The sequence below is a fragment of the Manis javanica genome, chromosome 1 (assembly GCF_040802235.1).
Source record: "Manis javanica isolate MJ-LG chromosome 1, MJ_LKY, whole genome shotgun sequence".
NCBI lineage: Eukaryota > Metazoa > Chordata > Mammalia > Pholidota > Manidae > Manis > Manis javanica.
In genome coordinates, this window is record NC_133156.1 from 210,422,705 (window position 1) to 210,446,661 (window position 23,957).

Sequence of the window (23,957 nt, forward strand, 5' to 3'; positions counted from 1 at the left end):
GTGGCGGGGAGAACAGGCAAGGGGGAAAGGCAGAGGGAGAGAGGGCTGAGGGGTCTCGCTCTCTGCGCACTATGCCGGGTGTGCGCTGGGCATTCGGCACGCACAGGCATCTTTCCCCAAGAGATTCGAAGGGAACTTTGCAGCTTCATTATCTGCCTCTGGAGCTTTGCCGGCTCTTGGGGAAATGGTCCGTGTTCTGAGATGTGAGGATATCATTCTTGGCTCCTCCTTAATGAAGAAGAGGGAGGTCTTATGGGTGGACAGTCGGCTGAAGAAACCAAATCCGCCCATGTGATGCTTTAAAATATACCGTATGTGTGCATCCTTGATTTATAAAATCATCCTCCCCCCATGGATTCTGTTGACTGATGAATGGCTTGGGCTGGCAATTCATATTTCCCTCTCCAGGCAAAGTGGCAATGTTTGGGTTGAAAGCAGAGTGACCAGATTTAACAAAGTATTTTTTGAAGAGAGCAGTGTGCACGGTGTCCACAGTCATTGAAAGAAAGTCATGCCTTGCTTTAGGTATCTGCTTACCCCCGCCCCTCCCCCGCCCCCCGCTTTAGCCTGGCTCCCTTGCTGGCGCTCTCTCTCCTGCTAGTCAGCCACTAGTGGTTGTGAATATAACAATACAAACTTTGTCCTGCTGGAGGTGTAAAGACTAAAAAGAGAAAAAGATATCAGTAGGAGGTGTAGCGGAAGAAGATTTTAAAAGCATGACAGATGTGGTAAAGATGGTAGGAGCACCCGGATCATGGAGGAGCTGGCAGAGTAGGTAGACATCCAGATCAGATCTGGTTAAAAACATAGCTTGAGTTATCTCCAAGTATGAGCAATTGAACATCCACAGTCCAGCATCTGTGTGAAGATTTACTAAGGAAAAGGGGAAGCAGCCAGGAGGGGATTCTGAAAGTATACCGCCCACCCACCCATTCCCCCCAAACACACACACACACACACACACACACACTCTCTCTCTCTCTCTCTCTCTCTCTCTCTCTCTCTCTCTTTCTCTCTCTCTCTTTCTCACTCACACACACGTTTTCTTTTTCTCTCTCAAAGCTACTCCTGCAGCAAATCAGCAAAGGAGGAAGGAAAATGTATTTAGATGTTTCATTCATTTCAGATTAGAAAACAAAACCAGAATAGAGGATAATCGTTTTGGGGTTCCTCTTTCAAATCCTGTGTCACTTGGATTTTAGCTCTTTGGGTTTGCTAAACTTGCTTAATTGGGAGGTCAGGCGGGTGTGAAAGGAAGAAGGAAGGGAGAGCTAGCTCCATCTTTGGGGCCTTGTGAATGAGAAGGTGGAGGAAGATCCACTTCTTTCATCAAGAAGCAAGAGGTGTTTTCCTAAATGGTTTTCGTCTTACAAATTCTGCCTGCTTGAAGGATTCCATTTATATCTAAGGGCTCTTCAGCTGAGATTTCTACGACCTACTAAAAAAGCCCTGATTTTTTCCCCCTAAAATGGCTGTTGTCTTTTATTAAATATGAAATGATTAATACCACGGGGGAAAAAAAGTACTGGATAAAGGTAAACCATCATTCAGTGTTACTGTATGTATGTTCCAAGGTTGTTTAAGTGTCCATGAGAATCAGACTTCATTTCCTCTGCCTTGAAAGCTTAAGAGGGCTGGAAGAAGAAAGTAATGAATTAATAGGAAGGCTGTGCTTTATTATCTAACTAGCCTCCTACCTATCATCTATCTACCTACCTGCCTACCTTTCTTTCTATTTACTTTACCATTATTATTTAATGGTTTCTACTGTATTGTTTTGGATTAAGATTAAGAGCTTTTGTTTACCAAAAAGGGAAGGAAAATGCATAGCAGTATCAGTGCTTCAGCTCCAAATCAAATTACAAAAGGAAGGGTGAAGTATAGTCAGTAACACCTACAGAACTATTTGCAGGAATTACGTTAATTACTCTTTCAAGTTTACTATGTTTTGAAAAAAAATTCCAAGAGAGCTTCAGCATTTTATTAGCAAGCTATATTTAAAATGTTTCTTATCAGATAAAAATAGGCTTTTATTTATCTTGCAAAGTAAATGCATGGTTTCTTCCCTCTAAGTATTTAATTGGTTTCTTTGACAAAATAAATGATGAGAAGAGCTCTGCAGATCCATGAAGTTACATTCCCCCTTTAAAGCAAGTTCGAGCATTCGTTCAGCTCATGGATGTGTTTCTCCCAAAGTAAGTGCATTTTAGGACTACTATCTGATTTTCATATTGCAGTTCAGTGACAGGAGCCTTTTCTCCATGATGCCTTCAGGTAGAGAGAAAAATAGCATGTAGGTAAGAAGCAAGCAGTCTGCCCCATCAGTGTGGAAATAAACACGATCCAAATTGAAATAGAAATGAAATCTGGATAAAGAAATAACCAATTAAAAGAGGATGGTAGAGCACGTATCTTGCATATATTGTGTTTTTGCAGTGTGCATGTATGTTGCTTATAACTAAACATTAAATTCTTGCTGTTTATTTGCTAAGAATTTAGGAATCAGCGTGCCACAGTCTCTTTCTTCTTCCTGTTCTTTTCATCCTCTTGTTTTCCTCTAAGGGATAAATGTCTCTTGCCAAAACATCCAGTATGGCTAGTACTTCATAGCCGGACCCCTCATCATAACCTCTACCAAATAGTCTCCCATCTGACCAAATTCTCCTGCTCCCTCTTGTGGCATGTATTCTCTCTGACCTTCCCTAGATTTCAGAATCACATCTACCATGATCATCGCTTATAGCTCCTTAGCTGCCCGTCACTTCGGTTCTGGTCTCAGTAGTTGTGGCTAACCAAGCCACTGGGTTGCTGGGCTATCTGTTCCTAGTTTTCTCTCTGAGCAAAGGGATATGTATCCCCTAGAGATATACTTGAGATTTAGTGGACATAAATGTCAGGTGTTTTCTGACCCACTGAGTGGACTAGATTCTGGGAATGTGAGCTTTTAGAGTCAGCCTCTGAGATTTTGATTTGGACTCAGGACTAGTCCGGTGGGGCTTCATTAAGTGCAGTGGGATTATTTTCTGTTTTCCTATTTCTCTTCCAAAAAAAGATACCTCTTGCTCTGTGTGTGTGTGTGTGTGTGTCCTTCCACTTCTCTCCTCCTTCCCCCTCCCTCCTCAGGCTCTCATGCGCACACACACACACACACACACACACATTTCAAAATATACTTTATATGAAGCCTATTTTGAAGACTTAAACTCATCGATGATTAGGTTTTCAGAAGCGTTTGTAAATCAAATAGTCCATTTTCTGAGTTGGAGACTCCCAGGGTAAGCTACTTACTGGTATGTTGTCATCAAGAGCATTTCAGAGTACTGTTGAAACCGGGAGCTGTCTTCCAGTGTGTCGACTCAGCGTGGAGGACAATTACATGTAGCCCTTGCTGAGTCAAGAATTTTTGGTTGGCTGAGTGTTTGGTAGGCTGTCTTTGCTGACAACTGTGTTGAGCCCTCAGTGTTTTATACCTACATGTGTGACTGTCCTTTGGTCTGGCCGACCAAGACAGTCTAGTGGTAACCAGGTAGACAAAGGTTCAAGAGAAGCACATTTTCTCTTTATCTGAAACTTTCTAGCCAATTTCAAGAGGAGGAGGACATGTGGAATGTGAAAATTCCTGACTGGCAGCTGAAGTGAGGGAAATGTGTTTGTGGTCAGGGCAAGTATCTTATAAGCAGCAGTCTATCAAGTGATTTGAGGAGGGCAAAGCTTCCTTGGGTTCTAAGCATTCATCCGTACACCAACATAGGATCCATAATTCTCAATATTGGGGACATTCATTTGAATAAAGTAATTCTATCTAGTAGATCCCTAATAAAATGCAATGATACTACTTAGGAAAGAGCTACCATTAATTCTCATAAGCCATTAGCATATGTTCATTTTTTAACTTGGTTTATCAGATCAGCAGGCAGACAGAGTCTTGAGGGCCTGAACACAGGGCAATGCAGAGGAAGTGAAAGAAGTTTGAGACTAGGTTGCTGCCCAGTCAGTGCCTTCAGAGGTCACCTCTGGTGGGAAAGTGTAAGAGGGAACGAAGTGCCCAGGAACAGGGATGCTGAGGGAGGGTGTGGAGGGTAGCCGGACAGAGGCAAAGATAAACTCTCACACTGAGATTGACTTTTGGGGCAGCAACAGTAAAAAAAAATTGAGGCTTTCTTAAAAATATAGCCTTTTTATGTCTTCTGAGAAATGGGCAAAATGTTTTCCCTAGATAGAAATGATATCCTTAAAATCTTGAATGGCTTCCTATGGTATCATTTTGGAATATTTGTACCAGTAAACTACAGAATGCCCGTGTGATACCAATTCAGACAAATGGTGCCTTCCACATATACTAGCCATAGAATAATAAATTTAAATATGAGTTCATCTTAATTTAAGAAAAAAAGAAGTAATCACTTTGTAGATCTCATTGGATGTGAAGTCAGCATAATTAGTAATTTCCTGGTCTAATCTAACATAAGATAAAGTCAATCAGACAAGAGGGTGAGTCAGCAAGTTACTTCAACCCAACGGAGATGGTTATTGAGCGCTCAGTGTATGTGAGGCACTGCACTGGGCTTTTCAGAGAAAACAGATGATGAAGAGGAGTTATTCGACATTTGTTGGGCAGCCATTACATGCCAGGGACCGGTCTAAGCACTCTTACGTCGTCTCTTCTCCTTTAATGCTCGTAAGTGCCATGCAAGCAAGCTTCCGGATCCTGATTAAAAGATGAAGACTGTGGTTCAGTTAAATAACTTGTCCAAGAGTTAGTAGGTGATGGTATCGGTTTTTGAGGCCATTCAAAAGCCATGCTCCCTGTGCCATGATCTCTATTCTTAGGAATGTCACAGTCTAGAACACCTAAATACTGTGCCAAGTGAGATAGATCACTGCCACCGTCTAATGAGTAAAGTGTTATAGAGTTGAAAGGAAAAAGAGAACACTGGAAAAGTCTTCATGGAGGAGGAGGCATTTTAGTTCATTCTTAAAGAGTAAAATGGGTTCTGAAAATAAAGCCCAGCTATTTTTAGAACATGTAAACTAGCCCCAGCTAGTTTATGACAAGGACAACCCTGAGTCAGTGTTAGGGCCATTTCCAGACTTTTCAAATCAGCTGTGCCATGAGACTCATGTGCCCACTCAGACTATGCCATGAGAGTTGTAGATCTGGAACAACTGCTGGCATAAGCCATTGCACAAACATATTTCATCTGTGAAACCAAAATGAATTCACAGCATATCCTTGAAGGACAGAAGCTGTAACAATCTGAGAGGTCAGGCAAGGGATAGAACACCTGCCAGCCTGTCCCTGCCTTACCTTTGATGGTTATGTTTTCTGTGCCATTACAGGTGGTTTTCTTTCTTTAGCATCAAATGGCTCAGGTGCTTTCTTCCTTGAGCTCCTTGAGCTTCTCCAGCTCCCTATTTTTGCTTCCCCTTTGGCTCTGCTCCGCTCAGGGCATAGCACCCAGTCCTAGCAGTGAGCTTAGAGAATCGGATGGCCTACTCTGCAGGAGAACCTGAAGTCTGTCCGTAGACTGTGGTAGAACTGAGTGAGCGGCATCAGCCAGGGGCAAAAGGATAGTGTTTGGACAGGTGCTCAGTCATATATCAAATGTCTCTCAGAAGTTCCAAGTCATTCTTACCAAATAATCCACCTTTCAAAGTTTAGGGGATGTGAGCTCCCCAGAACTGAGATCTGTGAGTTGGTGTGGGCAATGTTGATGGCTCTTTACCCTGACTCGTTACTTTCTTTCCTCTGGCTCTACAGCTCTCATGACCTTTTTTAAGAGCTTTTCTTATCAGTACTTTTGCTTCTCAGAACCACAGCTAGTTCTGGAAGAGACGTCAGAACACAGAAGAGATCATCGGGGTTTTTTGTTTTTGGATTGAAAATATTTACTAATAAAATGAAGGATGCTAGGGTTCTTAGACTAAAGTTCATTGAGGCCAGCAGACACCTTATGATAGTTATATTTGTTTGAATCAACAAATGATATGTTTAACATTGTGCAGGGTACTTCTCTGTGTCTCATTCCCTTCACCTACTAAATAGGAATAATGGTTGCTCATGTAATTGTAGATTAATGATACCAAAAAAATCAAAAGAAAAGAATACAGCCCACAATTGGGACATTTTCTGGTACATGCATGCTCAGTAAGTGTTGGTTCTTATTTCTTGAGAGATGCATAGTAAGAACCTCTGTCCCTGCCTGTGTGCCTTTACACGAACAAACTAATTGTGGAAGGTTGCTGTGGAGAGGTGGGAGAGATGGGCACCCATAATAACATGCACTGAAGGTCACAAACTGGTTGTTAAAGGGCCACATAGTGAGTATTTTTGGCTTTGTGGATCATAGGGCCTGTCACAATTACTCAACACTGTTGTTCCAGCAAGAAGCAGCCACTGGTAATACTTAAATGAACGGGCATGCTGTGTTCTGTAAAGCACTACTTACTGACGCTGAAATTTGAACATCATATATAATTTTCACATGTCATTAAACATTGGGTTTTTAAGAATTTTAAAAAATCACTTAAAAGTGTAAATACCATTTTGCCTGAATGGACTAAATTTAACCTGTTGGCCAATGTCTGACCCACTGATAGATTGTGAAAGATTCAAAGGCAACATTAGAGCTTGAGGAATCCTACCAATTGGGGTTGGTATCCTGTGAAGGGAGAGAGCCTAGAAACTCAGAGACCTCGTTTCAGAGCCTAGCTGTCGCTGCTGTGGTGTGTGTGTCTGTGAAAAAGCCATTTAGGTTATTATGGCCTGAGTTTTCATGTTGGGAAAAGGGGGAAGGGGAAGATTTGGATGACTTTTAGGGGACTTCCTAGTAATAAAAGCAGATTTATGAAGGGAAATTGAATATTTGAAATGGATCATGGAGGACAGCTATAAAAGCATGCCCTGTGTATATTGTCAGGAATTTTAGAAAACGTTTCATAGAATGTTGATAAAGGGTCACCATGATGTGGACATCTATCACCTTGAGTTTTTAAAAAAAGATTTATTTTTACTTCCTACTTCTGATCTTCTCAAGAGCATCTTATTCGTCCAAGGACTATGCTTTGAGAATATGCAGGAAAATTTAAAAGACTTATAAACTTTGAGTTGATAGGGTTCCATCTCCTGAAAAGCAATCTACTTGAAGATGAAGCTTAATGACTCAGGGAAAAAGCTGATGAAATTCACCAGCCTCTGCTCATATAACCGACATTTTCCTTGTTAAAAAAGTTTAAAAAAAAAAAGCATTCTGGATGTTCTCAGCACATAGCTGAAACTGAATTCCGTGTTAAACATCTGCAGTCCCAAGAGGCAGACTAGAGAGCACAATGAGTGACAATAAAGATTTACTCTTGAGGGGAAGTGAGGGGGGATAGGTGGTGCCCCACAAAGAGCCTGTAATTTAAAGAGCAGAGCTTGCACACCACCCAAGTCTTCAGTTTGGGGCTTATGTTTCTGCATAACTTAGATCTATTCAGGGCCTGTGTGTGGAGCCTGGGTAGAAGGTCTCTGAGGACTTCCACTTATCCTGGACCTTTGCCATGAGTTGGTGTAGCGTCCTAACAAATCCTTAGCTGTTTCTATGTAGAGAAGGCAGAACCAACCCTTGGCAAAATTATGAAGTAGGTGTAAGTTACTCCCAGTGCTTTAATCTCCTCTTTTGGAGGCCCCCGTGATCTCCTATTAGGGTCCATTCTTCTCCGCCCTCCTCTCCCCTACCTCCTACACACACACTCACCGAGGGCCATCTTATTTTGATGCTGTCTGCAGTCCCAGTCTGTGAGAAGGAAAGCCCATCTGATATATTACTTCATTCAATGTCTTCCTGATATTACAACAAACACTGTCTTCTGATTTTTAGGCACTACCTTTGGTCAGGTACCTTAGTTAACTCTGCTCTCCGGTCTGTTTGCTAAACATGTCCCACGCCCTTTGTGCCCATCTTGCCCTTCCACCCAGTTCTGCCCCTTATCCCTGTGCCTCTCAGGGTGGTGCCAAGACTGCCTATATCTGAATCAACTGGGGTGCTTAGAGTTCACATTTTGGGGCTCCTCTTTAGAGCTCTGTGTATCTGAGGAGAGGGCCCAGTTATCTGCCTCTTAATGAGGTTCCCATGTGATTCATAGGTGAACTGAAGTTGAAGAAGCATTAGCTCTATGCCTTTGTTCATATCATTTCTTCTTTCTTGAATGTCCTCTCTCTCCAGCTTCTGTCATCTTTCCAATCCCCTCCTTTCATGGAATTTTCCATGTTCTTCCTAGTATTCATGGTCATTTGAGTAACTATCACTTGAAGACTGTAAATTCACCAAGTGCAGGGACCATATATCAGTTGTCTTTGTAATGTCTGTGTTTGGTCTGTGCTTTGCACATAGAGGTCACCCAATAAATGCTGGATAAATAAATGAATGCTCCACTCTCTAGTACTAGAAATATAGAGAGGGCTATACTTCACTCATAAAGACAAATATTTTAAGGTGAAATGTCAATAAGCTGGTGTGGAAAATATTTTAAGGTAGGAAATCTTTGGTGACCCAGATATAAATGCATTCATATGACCTCATTTTTTTTTTCCAGTGTGTAAGGTCGAACATCAAATAAAGGCTGCTCTTTCTCTTCGGGGCGGATGGTGAACAAATTATTATTTGAAATAGTTATAATTGCTCATCAGGAGCCCCTAAAAGGTTCACAGAGTACAGAAGAGATGCTCTAGGGCTCTGCCTTCAGGAGCTCACTACACTTGAAATCTCTCTGTTGCAGGACTGTGGGCTGAGAAGTCTTAGGTTTCTAGAAATCTGGTTGAAACCTTAGGTGCATTAACCTGAGAACTAGGTGGTCCACTTTGAGCACATCAAGGTGCACCCACAGTGTCACTGTCTGAATGCCTCTTCTTCCATGGTTTTCTAGTAATGGAAGAGTTCTGTCTTCCAGAAAGGGGACTCACACCTTGACTCCTGCAATGCCCCAGGGGAATGTACACTTCTTTGAGGGTATTATTTTACTCATCTAAGTAACACCGTATCTGGGACATGTGAGTGGCTAAGCAAAGCTTGGCAGACAAAACCATGAATGAATGTATTGTTTTCCTACTTCTTTAGATTACCTACTAGTTTAAAAATAAAATGAAATAAATAATGTCTTGACCTCAAGACAGTAAATTTGTGAGTTGCACTGAGATTCTTGAAAAAGAAAAAAGATTTATAATTTTTAAGGTATTAACTTAATCGCTGTGCTAAAATTTGGTATCATTCTCCCCAGTCATTTGTTACTCTCTTTCATTTTAGTTTTGCTTGCTTATTGCTGGGGTTTCTTTCTGTTTTCTCCTGAGCAAATGGAAAAACCTTGAGATGATTGCATGACTTTGTAGTGATTTCATATCTGAGATTTTAGCTGATGCTCCGCCAAGTGGCTCATCTTTCCCTAGCTATGTGATGACTAGGAGTGCCTACAAAACCCCTACTTGGGATGTGGGGAGGCATGAGACAGCAGAGGGAAACATGAAAGGCTCTTGATGAGATAATGCGAACTGCACACATTTACTCAGGTGGGAAGGAGGGACAGTGCGGGAAGATTATTCTTCACTAAATACCTAAGTAGGGAGCTCTTTGCTACCCCAGAACAGTATTATTAACTTACACAATGAAAACAAAAAGGTGATATTTTGGAAAGCATTATGGTGTAATGAAGAGTGTCTGGCTTAAAATCCTACACTATCACTTCTGTTTGTATTACCTGAGCCAGTTTACTTTTATGAACCATTTATTTTTCTCATTTGTAAAATGAGAATGATAATACCCTCTTGCAATATGGTAAAAAAGAAAGTCAGGATAATGAATGCAAAAATCAATATAGTAGCTGGGACAAAGCAAGTGCTCAATCTATGATTTCAGTCATGATTATCATACATGCCCCTGAGTGAGTCCCTTACCAGCAATTGGCACTGGTGTGATGAATCTGAGGACAGTCCTGGATGACTTGACACGGAGCATAAGAGTTCTTCTTTATTTATTTGCAGTTGGAAGACTCTTTAGTCTCCAGCTTTCTTCCTCCTACGCATATCTGTGTCAGTTGGCAGAGTTAATATATTTAAATTTAAATTCTTAATGCACTTTCCCTTTTATAGGGCCTCTGTAATGGAGGTGATATTTGGTTAGATCTCTTTTTAATGTACTGAACAGAGAAGATATGCTTTGTTGAGGATGTCCAAAATATTAAGACCTTCTAAACAGAGAAAATGATCTTGATATTCCAGAGGAAATCAGCAAGCCAGGGCTGCCATAGGAGGACCCATACCCCATACTGGGGAAAATATCAGGGCCGCAGCCCCTCTCTTTATGCTGGGGATCCAGTTTTCCCAGCCTGAGGCTCTGCCTGAGCCTGAATCACCTTTTCTCTCCTCCATCTAACACTGACATTGACTTTTCTGTGTGATACTGGCCTCTGCTTATTTTAGGGGCATCTGTTTCACATAGGGAGCATTTTAAAATTCAAATGCCTAGGCCCAGTCCCAGATTTTGATTCACCATCAGAGATTTGGTGAATCAGCACATGACCCTATGAGAATTATTTTATTCATTCAGTTAGGTGCTGTGTATCTTCTATGTGTCAGACTCTGGTCTAGGAACTGGGAATACATCAGTGAACAAAGGAGACAAAAATCTCTACCTGTACAGAGTTTAAATCTATTAAAGAGATAAAGACAATAAACCTACCATTAAATAAATTATATAACATATAAAAACTAGTAGTTCTATATAGAAAAGCAAGGTAGAGGAAAGGGCCAAGGGGTGCATTTCATGACTTTTCACTAACTTCTCTGTTATCTGAAATCCTAAATCCATCTTTCTTTTTTTGGCCATGTTGCCTGACCATTAGTCCGGTTGTTTCCTTTGATGAATGGGGTGAGTGTTTTCTGACATGGGACAGGATCCTGATTCCAGATTTGTAAGTTCAGACAGATGGGCTGGAGCCCTTACATGACCTCTCACTGCCTGTCCCCTAGAAAGCCTGTCCCAATTTATCAGGCAGCAAAGAAGAAACTCTATTTGGAAAAAAAAGAGAAAAGAAAAAAAAAAAGATAACAGCAGAGAGTCCCTGTGGAAACTGAGCTCCTTCCCAAAGTGGGGTCATGTTCTGATGACCTGGGGTTGGGGGCCAGAGCAATGATTTGCACCCTAAAAGGATGGGTCAGATAAGGAAAGTCGTCCTCTGGCATCATCTCTTTGTCTAGAAGCATTTGGAAGTGCTTGCCTCTGTAGTGAGTAAGAATTTATGTTTGCTTTAATGTTGCCTTAGAAACACATTAATTACTTAGCTTTGAGGCTTTCAGTCAGCAGGAATTACATAGAAGGGAATTCCAGATCCTGATGAAGGAGAGTCAAAGAATTCCTTGGAATAACCCCAGCCACCAGTCAAGAGAATGAGATTAGGAGTCTCATGCACTGGGCTGGTGGGAGTGCCAGATGTATCCTCCCTGAGTCAGGTCTTCCCTGGGAGTCAAAAACTGGCTACAGCTTTCCTCAGGGAACCCTCTGCTCTGCTCCCTAACTATCCTCAGGCCTTTGCTATGGAGCTTCTTCCTTGCTCTTTACAAAGGCAGTTTGATAAAGATCTGTCTCACAGGTCCCCGTCTCCCTTCCCGTGACTTCTCCCTTCAACACAGGTGGCTGGTTTTACCCAGTTGGATATCTTTCCACCATCTTTTGTCAGTGCTGTTCAGGCCTGTAAAGTGTAGCTGTGGGGGTTGGTTGGTTTGTTTTAAAATAAATAGTGGGCAGAAGATAATTCGGCTATTCTCGATACTGCGCTTATTTGGATGATACCATGGATGCTCCTAAGCAAGAACTGGTCCTAGATGTGAGAGCTGATCTGAAACCACCATGAAAATCAGTTTACACCTGTTACAGAGTTCAGTAGATCAGGGCATATGTAAGAAAGCCAGGCAGCTGACCAACATATCAATAGCCTCTATCTCCTGCTCAACTGTCATGGAAATATACGTTTGAGGAGACAGTGGGGAGGGTCAAGTAGATCTGCTTAAATCTGATGATGGAGGAAAGACTCGAAAGATTGGAGACATTTGAATGAAAAAGGAATTCTCATTTAGATCCCACCTGTCCCCCATCCTCACAAGCATTTGGATTTGGTATTACTTTAATCAAGTAATAAAGTAAGTAATAAGGAAGGAAAGAAAGAAGAGACTGAAATTCAGAGAGATCTTTCTAGTTCCTTCATTACCAATCATTACCAATAAGCAATATCAGTTCATAATTATAATACTACCATCTTTTGGTATGTTCCTGCATATACCTCATAATTGTAACATTTTTTATTTAACCTCAGAAGCCCCCTTCTTTTTCTTTCACAATGATGATTGATTTTACTGCTCTATCCACCCTTAGTTCTTTTGGCTAAGAACATACTAAGATGTGAATTGGGACAGGTATTTTTCTTGGCTGACCTGAGAGATTACCCTGAGAATGTGTGCAGGAAGGTTGCCAGACACTTGCTCAAAGGCCAGACAGTGAGTAGCAGCTGTCCCTAGGAACATGCATGCCCACATGTTACAGCTCAGCTATCAGTGCTCATCTGTTTGAGTCTCTAATCCATAAGATATAAACCAGGCTGTTGGAAACCTTCCATGGGACTTTGCCACCTCCTGATCCAGCACGGAAGTCCAAAAGGCTTTCCAGCAGGCTCGTCCAAGCCCAAGTCCTGTAGTTCTCAAGATTACTTCACAAACAATGAGGGATGATATAATGGAGCAGTGAATTATATCAGTTTCAGAGACAGACCAGGGTTTGAATCTGAGTTTAGGTGTTTACTATCTGTATGACTTTCAACAAATACTTACCCTGTCTGAATCTCAGTTGTCTCCAAAACAAGCTACTAATAGCTACTGCATAGGGCAATTGTTAGGGCACTATGCACTGAACAACTCCAGAGGGTGCTATTCACATGGACTATATACCAGAAATGGCAACACCACAGTTGTGTAACATGACACTGCTGGTTATTGTCAGTATTATTTATAAGGATATATGTAAAGAATTTAGCATGGTGTCTGGGATAGTATTTATGAATGGAATCTAGCATTACTGTCTCAGGTAACTGAGTGTGATTTGCTGCTGTACCATTTTGAAATGCTTCTAAGAAGGAACATAGTTTGGGACATAGAAAATACAATCTGCAAAGATGTGGAGAAAAGAAAGTGTTTTCATGTTCAGGGAATGAAAGAATTTCCATGTTCTGGCACTCAGAGGCCAGATCATAAAAGGTCTGCACAGTGTATTGAGGGGATGGGGTTTGTCTTCAAGGCAATAAGCAACCAATGAAGAATTTTAAGGAGATTGAGTCAGATCTACACTTTGGGAGGTTCATTTTGTCTGACATGTGAAGAAAGGATTGATGAGATTTGGCAGCAAATGAAGGGAGTGTTTAGTTACATCAGTCTTGGAGACAGGCACAGGTTTGAATCTGCTCAGTGTTTACTATCTATTCTCTATTCCTCTGTGAGCAAATAATTAACTTTCTGAGCCTTAAAGGTTCCCAAGATTTTAAGCCGCAAATCTTCAGAAAGGGTCACTGCAAATGTTTCTTTCTCCTTTGTAAACTTTGATCTCTTACTGTGTCATATATACCTGCCAGGCATTGAGATAATTTAGAAATCAGATTTCTTTATAATAGGCAAAAGCTAGTCTCCTTATTTCTACCTTTGCCCCTATAGTCTATTCTTCATTATACCAGCAGAGAGATCCTTTTAAAAGGAAAATCAGCTCATACCACACTTCTGATCAGAACCTCCCTATGATTTCCTACTTGCTCACATTCAAAGCCAGTGCCTTAGGGTGGCCTTAGTACCCATCAGCGGTCCATCCCCATAATGTTCCCTGCTGCCCTCTCTCACTGGCCTCTTCTCACACTGGCTTCTCTGTGGTTCTTAGACCATGCCAAGCATAATTCCCATCGGGGCCTTTGCACTTCTCTGGCATTCTCTTCCTGCATACACCCTCAAGGCTTGCTCCCCTTGCTTCCTTCAGGAATTAGCTCACATGTCACCTCATTGGAGAGGCCTTCCTTAGCCATCCAGTATAAAACTATGCATGCTGTGTCTGCACACAGACACCCACACATCACACACTCACATGCACATACACTTCCTATCCTACAAACACTACTTTCTGCCCCATCACTACAAGCATTTTTTTTAACTGTCTGACATTTGTATTTATTCTTTGTTTCCTCCCAATTTGAATATAAGGTCTGTAAGGACAGAGACCTTGTTTTTTTTTTAATTCATTTATGAATTTTCAGGACCTAGAAGACAGCCTAGCAGTTCATTTTAAAATATGTATTAGGCAGCACCCATAAATATTTGTGTATTAAATGGCTGCATAAGGGAATTAGAACTAGATCTTCCACTACTCTTGCAGGCTGGGTCAATGTCACCTTGTCTTAAGCAGAGATCCTACAACCCACCCAAGCTGTATGATGACTGAACAAGTAAACATACTGACTGAACTTCTGCATATTTTGAAAATATGCTTCTATTTTTGGGCCTTTTACTTAGAATGGGATTCTACCACTACCACTCTCTGCTGTGTCTTCTTTAGTGTGGGAAAAAATGCCAAAGCTTATCTTCTCATAGTGATGAGCTAAAAAGGGCTTTCGGGGATGGTGGGCTCTCTGCAAGTGTGCCAGGATGTGCTGGGCCAGGCTTCTCCTGAGCCCTGGTACAATTTTTAGTATAAGCCATCCACAGAAAACATGGGCCAGAGAATGTAAGTAAACCAGGGGTCAACTCCCAGACAGCCTGAGCCTGAGAGTCTATGAAAGGCTCTAATCCAGTTCTACTATTAATTTTTTTGTCAGACCACAAGGTCACATTCTGATTCAGGACAATTTCCTGTCACCACCTTATCTGATGTCATAAGGGGCCTATCAGACCAGAATTGGAGCAGGCCCTCCTCTACATCACCTCCTCTTCTTCACCAAGCCTTGGAGGCAGAGGCATTACAGAGTCTCAGCTGAGTTTTTGCCTGAGCTACTGGGTGAATTTAGGGCTATGGTGGCTCAGTCCACCACGTTGCTTTGGGCTGCTTCATTGATTCTGTTGCCATTTCCCTAATTGCCCACAGCCCTCATCATATGTATACCTTGTGGTCATTCTCATTCTGCCACATGAGTAATTACATGGAATTATTGCTCCTTCATTTCCTGGTCACCTGACCCCTCTATTGAACTAATAGGTATTATAGAATGACCATGGAAAATCTGACATCTACACCAAAAAGGAACATCTTATGGCTGGTAACACTGATTTCATAGCCTGCCAGGCAAGCTGTGTCTTACACACAACTACACCTGGTTATCTTCCTTCCCTGTTGTGGACAGCCTGCAGATTCTACACTGAGATCTGTACACAGATGTGAAGAGCTGTGTTTGAAGAACCAAATGCTCAGCTGCTAATGTGTCAGGAGACCTGGGCTTGCTGAAAATCAGGAGGAAATGTGCTCTCATCAAAACATGCTTTTAAAAACTGTATTTAATATGTGGAAATATTGCATTGCAGCAGATTTTTTTTCCCCCTGAAGTATAAATACCATTGAGCTCTGATTGCAGGCAAGCTTGAGGATTTTTCTGTGTCTCCAAGTAAGTTTGGAGAAATAGGACATGATGTCATGAAATGCAGTACAAGGTGTTTTCCAGAACTTAAGATCATCACTGGGCCTTGTGTTGGTAGGATTTTTAGAGTCTGAACTTTAAAGCATCAATCTTAGGTGATTTTGGCAATGAAACAGTTTCTGGAAGGTGACTGTACTAACAAAAATGTAAAAGAAAATCTGCTTTAGCAGACAAGGAGGAATTTATTCAATGCTTCAGAGGTTTTTTTCTTCCTTATTGGCTGTTAGCATGCATAAATGTGTCTTCAACAACGTAAGGCTATAATTGAACTTCTCATTTCCAAAAAGTCAGTTATGTACATTGCTCAGTGAATAGAGACTACATGTAGAAAATCTATAAGTGGAGAGATGTAAACTTTGCAAAAGATTGCTTAATCACTGATGGAGTCTTAGAATAATATTCACCATAGATGTTGTGATAGCCAAATATAAACAAATCTTTGATAAAAGTAATAAAAATAAGTAATTAGTCATACTTTGGACTTTGGCTCTAATGATGTGGTTTTATTTCTCCACCCTTCCCCCATCGTACTTTTATCAGTAGGTTGGGACAGCTGGAAATCTGCCATTGCACAACATGCTGCGATTAAGACACTCACCCATCTTTTCGATGGGATTTCATCTGTTAGCCATCCTGGCTCTCTTGTTCTCCCACACGGACCATGTAAGAGCTGAGACAGAAATGGAAGGAGAAGGCAATGAGACTGGAGAGTGTACTGGCTCATATTACTGTAAGAAAGGGGTGATTTTACCCATTTGGGAGCCCCAAGACCCTTCCTTTGGGGACAAAATTGCTAGAGCCACTGTGTATTTTGTGGCCATGGTCTACATGTTCCTTGGAGTCTCTATCATTGCGGACCGGTTCATGTCCTCTATAGAAGTCATCACGTCTCAAGAGAAAGAAATAACCATTAAGAAACCTAATGGAGAGACCACCAAGACAACTGTGAGGATCTGGAATGAGACGGTCTCCAACCTGACCCTGATGGCGCTGGGCTCTTCTGCTCCAGAAATCCTCCTCTCCGTGATTGAAGTGTGTGGGCATAACTTCACCGCAGGAGACCTTGGCCCGAGCACCATCGTGGGAAGTGCCGCGTTCAATATGTTCATCATCATCGCGCTGTGTGTGTACGTGGTCCCGGACGGCGAGACAAGGAAGATCAAGCATTTGCGTGTGTTTTTTGTGACAGCAGCCTGGAGCATCTTTGCCTATACCTGGCTTTACATTATTTTGTCTGTCATCTCGCCTGGGGTCGTGGAAGTCTGGGAAGGTTTGCTTACTTTCTTCTTCTTCCCCATCTGTGTTGTGTTTGCTTGGGTAGCAGATAGGAGGCTTCTGTTTTACAAGTATGTCTACAAGAGGTACCGGGCTGGAAAGCAGAGGGGAATGATTATTGAACATGAAGGAGACAGGCCATCTTCCAAGACTGAAATAGAAATGGATGGGAAAGTGGTCAATTCCCACGTTGACAATTTCTTAGATGGTGCTCTGGTTCTGGAGGTCGATGAGAGGGATCAAGACGATGAAGAAGCGAGGCGGGAAATGGCCAGGATTCTGAAGGAACTCAAGCAGAAGCATCCAGAGAAAGAAATAGAGCAGTTAATAGAATTAGCCAACTACCAGGTCCTAAGTCAGCAGCAAAAAAGTCGAGCCTTCTACCGCATTCAAGCTACTCGCCTGATGACGGGAGCCGGCAACATTTTAAAGAGGCATGCAGCTGATCAAGCGAGGAAGGCCGTCAGCATGCACGAGGTCAACACTGAAGCGGCTGAAAATGACCCTGTTAGTAAGATCTTCTTTGAACAAGGGACGTATCAGTGTCTGGAGAACTGTGGTACCGTGGCCCTGACCATTGTCCGCAGAGGTGGTGATCTGACCAACACTGTGTTTGTTGACTTCAGAACAGAGGATGGCACAGCCAATGCTGGGTCTGATTACGAATTTACAGAAGGAACAGTGGTCTTCAAGCCTGGTGAGACCCAGAAGGAAATCAGAGTTGGCATAATCGATGATGATATCTTTGAGGAGGATGAAAATTTCCTTGTGCATCTCAGCAATGTCAAAATATCTTCTGAAGCTTCAGAAGATGGCATCCTGGAAGCCAATCATGTTTCTACACTTGCTTGCCTTGGGTCTCCCTCCACTGCCACAGTGACTATTTTCGACGATGACCACGCAGGCATCTTTACTTTTGAGGAACCCGTGACTCATGTGAGTGAGAGCATTGGTATCATGGAGGTGAAAGTATTGAGAACATCTGGAGCTCGAGGAAATGTTATCGTTCCCTATAAAACCATAGAAGGAACTGCCAGAGGGGGAGGGGAAGACTTTGAGGACACTTGTGGAGAGCTTGAATTCCAGAATGATGAAATTGTGTAAGTTCTTTTTTTTTTACTTATATGTGTGTGGTAGGTAGAGTGTGTTTGTGGATGTGAGAGTGTGCATGTTTTTCTAAAGCAAACAGTGTGCAGTGAATGGGATAGTTACTACACAAGACCACTTTCAAAGTATCAGTCCTTGCTCATGTGCCACATTAATGCTCTCTATACACAGAAATCTTAATTTGATTTGATTTTTTATTTTTGTACTTCTGCAAATTTAAGTACATTATAGATCATGATAGAAGGAGTCTTGTGGCACAATTTATCAAACCACTTATGCTGGGTTGAAAAACATATTTTGAATCACATAATATATATGCAAAAAGGGAATATAAAGCATCACATTAGGTCCCTAACGTTGTTACTGAGTACAAATTGGGAAAGCCACAAGGAAACACCTCTGAAAGGAATTTCCTGGCTACCGGGACTGGCTGAAATGATTTCTGCTGCTTTTATCTGATGCTGTGCTTTTGTGGCAATATACGATAATGTTTCTGCTCCAATGCTAATATTTAATAATGACTTAATGACCAATCCTGCTTTTTCAGTTTTATGCTAGTATGGGAAAAGTCATATAGCTCTTATTTAGTTCCAGTCTGATTTTACTTTACATGATCAAACAAACCTTTTAACCCTACTGATACAGTGATAGGGGTAGAATAAGATTTTATCCAAGCACCCTGGCTGACAAGGACAGGTCAAAGAAAAAGAAGTGGGGAACAACAACTTCCTCTTCCTACTGGCACTTTACAATGACACTTGTACCACGGACGGCCTGGTTGTGCAGTGATGCTTCCATTTGCAGCTGCTACATAGAGAGCTCTTCCCTCTTCCTTGCCTAGGAGGGGCATTGCACTCACCAAAAGCAAACCAGAAAATTTGACTCAATGAGCAATGTCCAAACTGGAAACAAGGAAGAAAGGAAACTATGTATAGCATCTGCCATGCAACAAAGGAGAGATTAAAATGAATGATTATGTTGGTTGAATCATTGGCAACCTAGGAATTTCAGGAACAAAAATAAATACAAAATATGTTCTTTTTCTAAAAATGGTTAACTCTTGTGTAAATGGCATGTGATAGGTCAAATGGCAAGTACATAAGTACATTCTCTCCTAGATGACCTTTCTCCTACTGAAAATACAGGGAAAACAAGCACAAAGTGGGGAGGATGGGCAGAGGGAACAGATTTTCCTGAGTCTCCTGTCTTTACATCTCTTTGATGTTGTATTCTAGAACAATTACCGAGTGTGATATCACAATGAAATCAAACAAAGCAGAGATTATAATATCCAAGATTGGATGTGTGTGTGGGGAATAGCTTTTGATGAATATCTATTTTATGTTGGTTCTTATATTGCTAGTGTTCCACTTACTGAGATGGGTTTTGTTGGGACACATATTTGCTGAAGGACAGTAATACAGTAGTAGCAAGTGAATATCAAGCATACTCAAGGAAGGATTTTCCCAAAGGCCTTCATTGAATGTGATCCTGCCCACATAAACATTATTCTTGAGCTAGGAATTCTTTCTCATTATTTTCTCTAATCATTTCAATTATTATTTATTGAACTCTCTTGTATTAGTTTAGCACTTGGAATCCACGTAAAAGTGTATTGGGTGCTCTTAAGGAAGTGTTGAGTCTTATTAAATGAACTCACAAGGGTAGCCCTTAAATATGACCAAATTGGTGTTTTGTTTTGCTTATTCATTTTGCTTAGCATGTTTTCTCTTGAAAATCTGGTCTTGCTTTCTCTTAAGTAGAATGGCCCAGGACTTGTTCATCCGAGGTGCAGTCTTTTTGTATCTATTCTGCTGTCCAGGACTTTTACTAAACTGTAAATAACCTTCTTTTGGGCACAGTGTAGAAGAAGCAGAAGGGGAAAAAAAGATTGACAGTGATTTGATGGAATAATTTTATTCAGCCAAGCTCCATTTAAAACATTCACCCTATGCCATTAAGCTGATTTAATTTTTGCTAAGGGAGGAATATTGCCAAATTGCAGCTTTAGAGACTTTGATGTCTTGTGAAAATTGGTAAGAATCCTTGGAATTATCAGCTTGCCATCTCTGTATATAAGGTTTTAGAGTATCCTAGATCAGTCGTCCGTTCCTACTTTTATAAAACTCACTGTATTTCATTCACTAAGCTTAAATATGAAATTGTTGTAATGGCAAAACATTTTATTTTTAAATGAAGTTCAATTACAGCCTTCCACTTTTTCTTCTTTCTAGAATTTTAATTTTAAAGAGTTGTCATCTTGACATCATAGAACTCTACTACTGATGAGCTTTATGGATGCTTAGTACGTCTACGTCTACTGCTTGAATACATTTGTTTGGGGGCCTGGGACATAGCCTCAAGCGAGGCACCAAGGAGTCACACATAATGTTTTTATAAAAACATAGTATTATCAAAGATCTTTTCTTTTTTCCTTTATGGATCATTTTTTCTCTCTATAGCTGTTTCTAATGCCAGGTCCCCACTGTCAGATCCAAGTGACAGAGTTTGTCATCATGCAGTGAAATTGAACTATTTAGACTCAACCCAATTTATCTTTAAGAATGAATTTGTATCTCATCCCATTACACAATCTCAAGAGGTGCCTTTCTTAAAAACCTACAGTACATAGATGAGACTGTTGACATATTTATTAAATACTTTTAAAAAATATGTTTGTTGAAGGCTGTGCATGAAGCCAAAATTTAAGATTCTTTCCAAAGCACATAAAGAGATTCCTGGAAAAGTCTTAATTTAAAGCCTACCAATTTTCAGAAGCTATTAACCAGGGTAGAAGTAGGGTCAATCTGATCAGGGATAGAGATCAAGAGGCAGTCAGCTTTATTGATTCTTTGGTTTCAAGAACAAGATAGACTCCTAATCTTTAATCTTACTTTTTAGTGTAGAAGAAGTTATTTAAATTTATAATATAATATAATCATATATGTATCTATTCATTCATATTTTCACAGAAATGAGTTGAATTATTTCAAGTTGACCTTTTTTAAGATCAAAATCTGTATTTGAGAAAAATACTGATAAGTGATAAATGGTGCTTGTATTCTTGGAATAAGAATGTATTCTTGGAAAAACATTTTAAAATTACAATGTGAAAACCCATTAAATAGATATAATTAACAGTACATGCTTTTGCATAAACTCAATCAGTGACACAGACTAAACCCATGCCAGTTAATCTTTACTTTCAACAGGGAATTCTGTTGAATGTTAACAGCTAATAAAAAAACAAATGAATTATATTTTAATTTGATTTGTGGTTTGGTAGGTAATACCCACAGATTTGAAGTGCTACTAATGGTTGTTCTTTAATGATTTAGTTTAGTATAGATTTTAGTTTAGTGGTAATAATTATTACAAAATGTTGTTCGGTCTTCCAAAATCTTATATGAGTTTGACTGTTCTGGAAAATGTTAAGGTTAATTAACTAATGTAGATACAAATCAAATTTAATTATTTAGTTATAGCCTAGCAATAATATCATTTTTGAAAGACCACTCAAAAGATCATGAGTATTTATTAGTGTATATTTAAAATGGAGAGTTGAGAAACAAAGCATGTAGGTTGGAAAATTAACATAATATCTTGCTTAGCAAATCAGTTTACCGGAGATTTGTAGCCACAGCATAATTTATTTAACAGTGAAACTGTCCAAAATTAATTTTGTTTTAACAATTATTACATTTTCAAGTTTGATTGTAACTTCCTTAATTCTAGGAAATACAATATGAAAGATATCTTAACAAATACAGCTCTTCTGACACTAAGTATTTATGTTACTTGTTTTTGGAAAGAGAAATGGATAAGAAATAAAATTTGAGTGTTATATAGGTTTTATGGGATTGTTATTGTTATATTCCAGGGAAAATATTTTGTTTTTGCTGTTTACATGACCAATACTCTTCTCTTGCTCTATGTAATTCCAAGGAATAAAGACCTAGCTCTACACAAATATGTAATACAAGAAGGCAGCCAGCTGTAAAGATAAGAAATGAAACAAAAATATAAAGAAAACTTGAAGTGGTCAGAACAGAAAAATAATTATGTGTGTTTGGGGGAATCAAAAATGAAAAATACTAGAGAAAATACTAGACAAGAAAGCTATATCGGCACATATTGGAATCCAACACATCTTAAGATTTACTTTATGGCAGAAGAATTGTATGCTGCACTTAGCCTATTGATATGGTGGAAGCATATTTTATGTTGACATAAAATTTTCCTAGATAATGTACTAATGTAAGAAATTTAGACACAATAATTTTGGATTTTAATGGATTTCTGCTTTGGTGAATTATCTTTTAAGAATAATATTTGTGTCTTCTTCGAACCAAACCATATGTAGTATTGTGTCATCTGCAAATCTAAATTATAACTACAAGAAATGTTTTCAAAAATGCAAATGTTTTCATGAATGCACAACTATTATAAAAATTAGAGAAAGAGCCAAAAAAAGACCCATAAAAAACCCAGAACATTTATGACTTCTAATTCACTATTGCCAAGAGCCTAAATTGATTATGTACAAAAGGATTGTTTATCATGTCAACCAGAAAAAGATGTTTGCTGTTGAAAATCTCACTTTCCCCACTGCTAATTAGAATTTGGAATTATAATGTAGTTAAGTAAAGAAATTTTGTCTTAGCAAATGAGGAGATTTCATAGTTCAGACACACTGAAGTGTTTAAATTACGGAATCTTCTGTGAGTCACCATTTAAGGCCATCACTTAAGGGGGCTAACTGCTTCCCTAGTTCAGACCTAGAGAAGAATTTATGTATCTATCAATCAATCAGCACATACTTAATAAGCTGCTGATTTTTGCCCAGCACTGGGCTAATCATTATGAAGGAAGGGGAAGAAATATACTTCTTATACTCTGAAATGATAGATAATGAGATAACTCATATTTGGATAAGTATAATCATCATTATGAAGACATGGTGTAAACTGTATAAGTCTTAATCTGGGACAAAATACTTACATTTGCTTTTGAAGGACAGAGGCATAATTGGAGAGGAAAATGTGATGTGCCATATCTTGGTAAACCTGAAAGTTTGGACAATTTCACTAAATAGTATGGTTATCAAACCTAATAGAAGACTCAATGAACATTCATTTTCTGTAATGGGATTTTAAATCATTATGAGGGTATTTAAATGAATTTGAGTATATATCCCTTTAAACCAGTCACAGATGGACAAAAACTACATAATTCTACCTATGTGAGATTTCTAAAATAGTCACTGGAAAGAAGAGAACAGACCTGTGTTTGCCAGGGATAGGGGAGAGAGAAATGGGGACTTGCTAATAACAGGTATAAAGTTTTAGTAATGCAAAAATGAGTAAGTTCTAGAGATCTGCTGTACAACACTGTGCCTATAGTTAACAGTATTGTATACTACACTTGAAAATCTGTTAAGAGGATAGATCTCATGTTATGTGTTTTTACTACAATAAAGTGAAAATAAAAATTTTAAGAAAATAAATAAAAGAGCTGATCTGCTTTAAAAAGAAAAAGCTTATGTGTTTGCCCCTCAGTACCACATTGACTCTTGTAGTTCCTAAAGAAAATTTATGAGATTACTAGCAAAATATATTTTATTTTGCACTTTGTGAATTAATCCTTGCTCTCTAGAAATGCATTTGACTTACTTTAATCCTCTAGCCAATTGAGTCGAGGATTAACCCATTTTCACTCACCCCGTTTTCTCATTTACCAATGTATTGCCACCATCTTGGCAAAGCCTGCTCAGGTTTTACACTAAATGGTGAAGTGGGAAGAGATTTCCTTTCTTTTAACTCCCTGAGAACACTGGTATCCCAGAGAGAAAGATTTAAGTATGTTGAATATTTTGAATGAAGCAACCCTGA

At 39.8% G+C, this 23,957-nt stretch overlaps 1 protein-coding gene across 13 annotated transcripts in view; it reads left to right on the forward strand.

The window, feature by feature from the left end:
* SLC8A1 (solute carrier family 8 member A1) overlaps positions 1-23,957 on the forward strand; it is a 374,762-nt gene that overhangs the window by 55,110 nt on the left and 295,695 nt on the right. For 10 of the 13 annotated variants that reach the window (XM_017655160.3, XM_037009316.2, XM_037009318.2 and 7 more), the window contains exon 2: positions 16,228-18,059. In XM_017655160.3, coding sequence (XP_017510649.1) covers positions 16,261-18,059 — 1,799 coding nt within the window. In that variant the 5' untranslated portion in view covers positions 16,228-16,260. Of the gene's footprint in view, positions 1-16,224; positions 18,060-23,957 lie in introns of all 13 variants that reach the window. The other 3 variants (XM_017655156.3, XM_073214039.1, XM_017655158.3) reach the window with 1 other exon arrangement.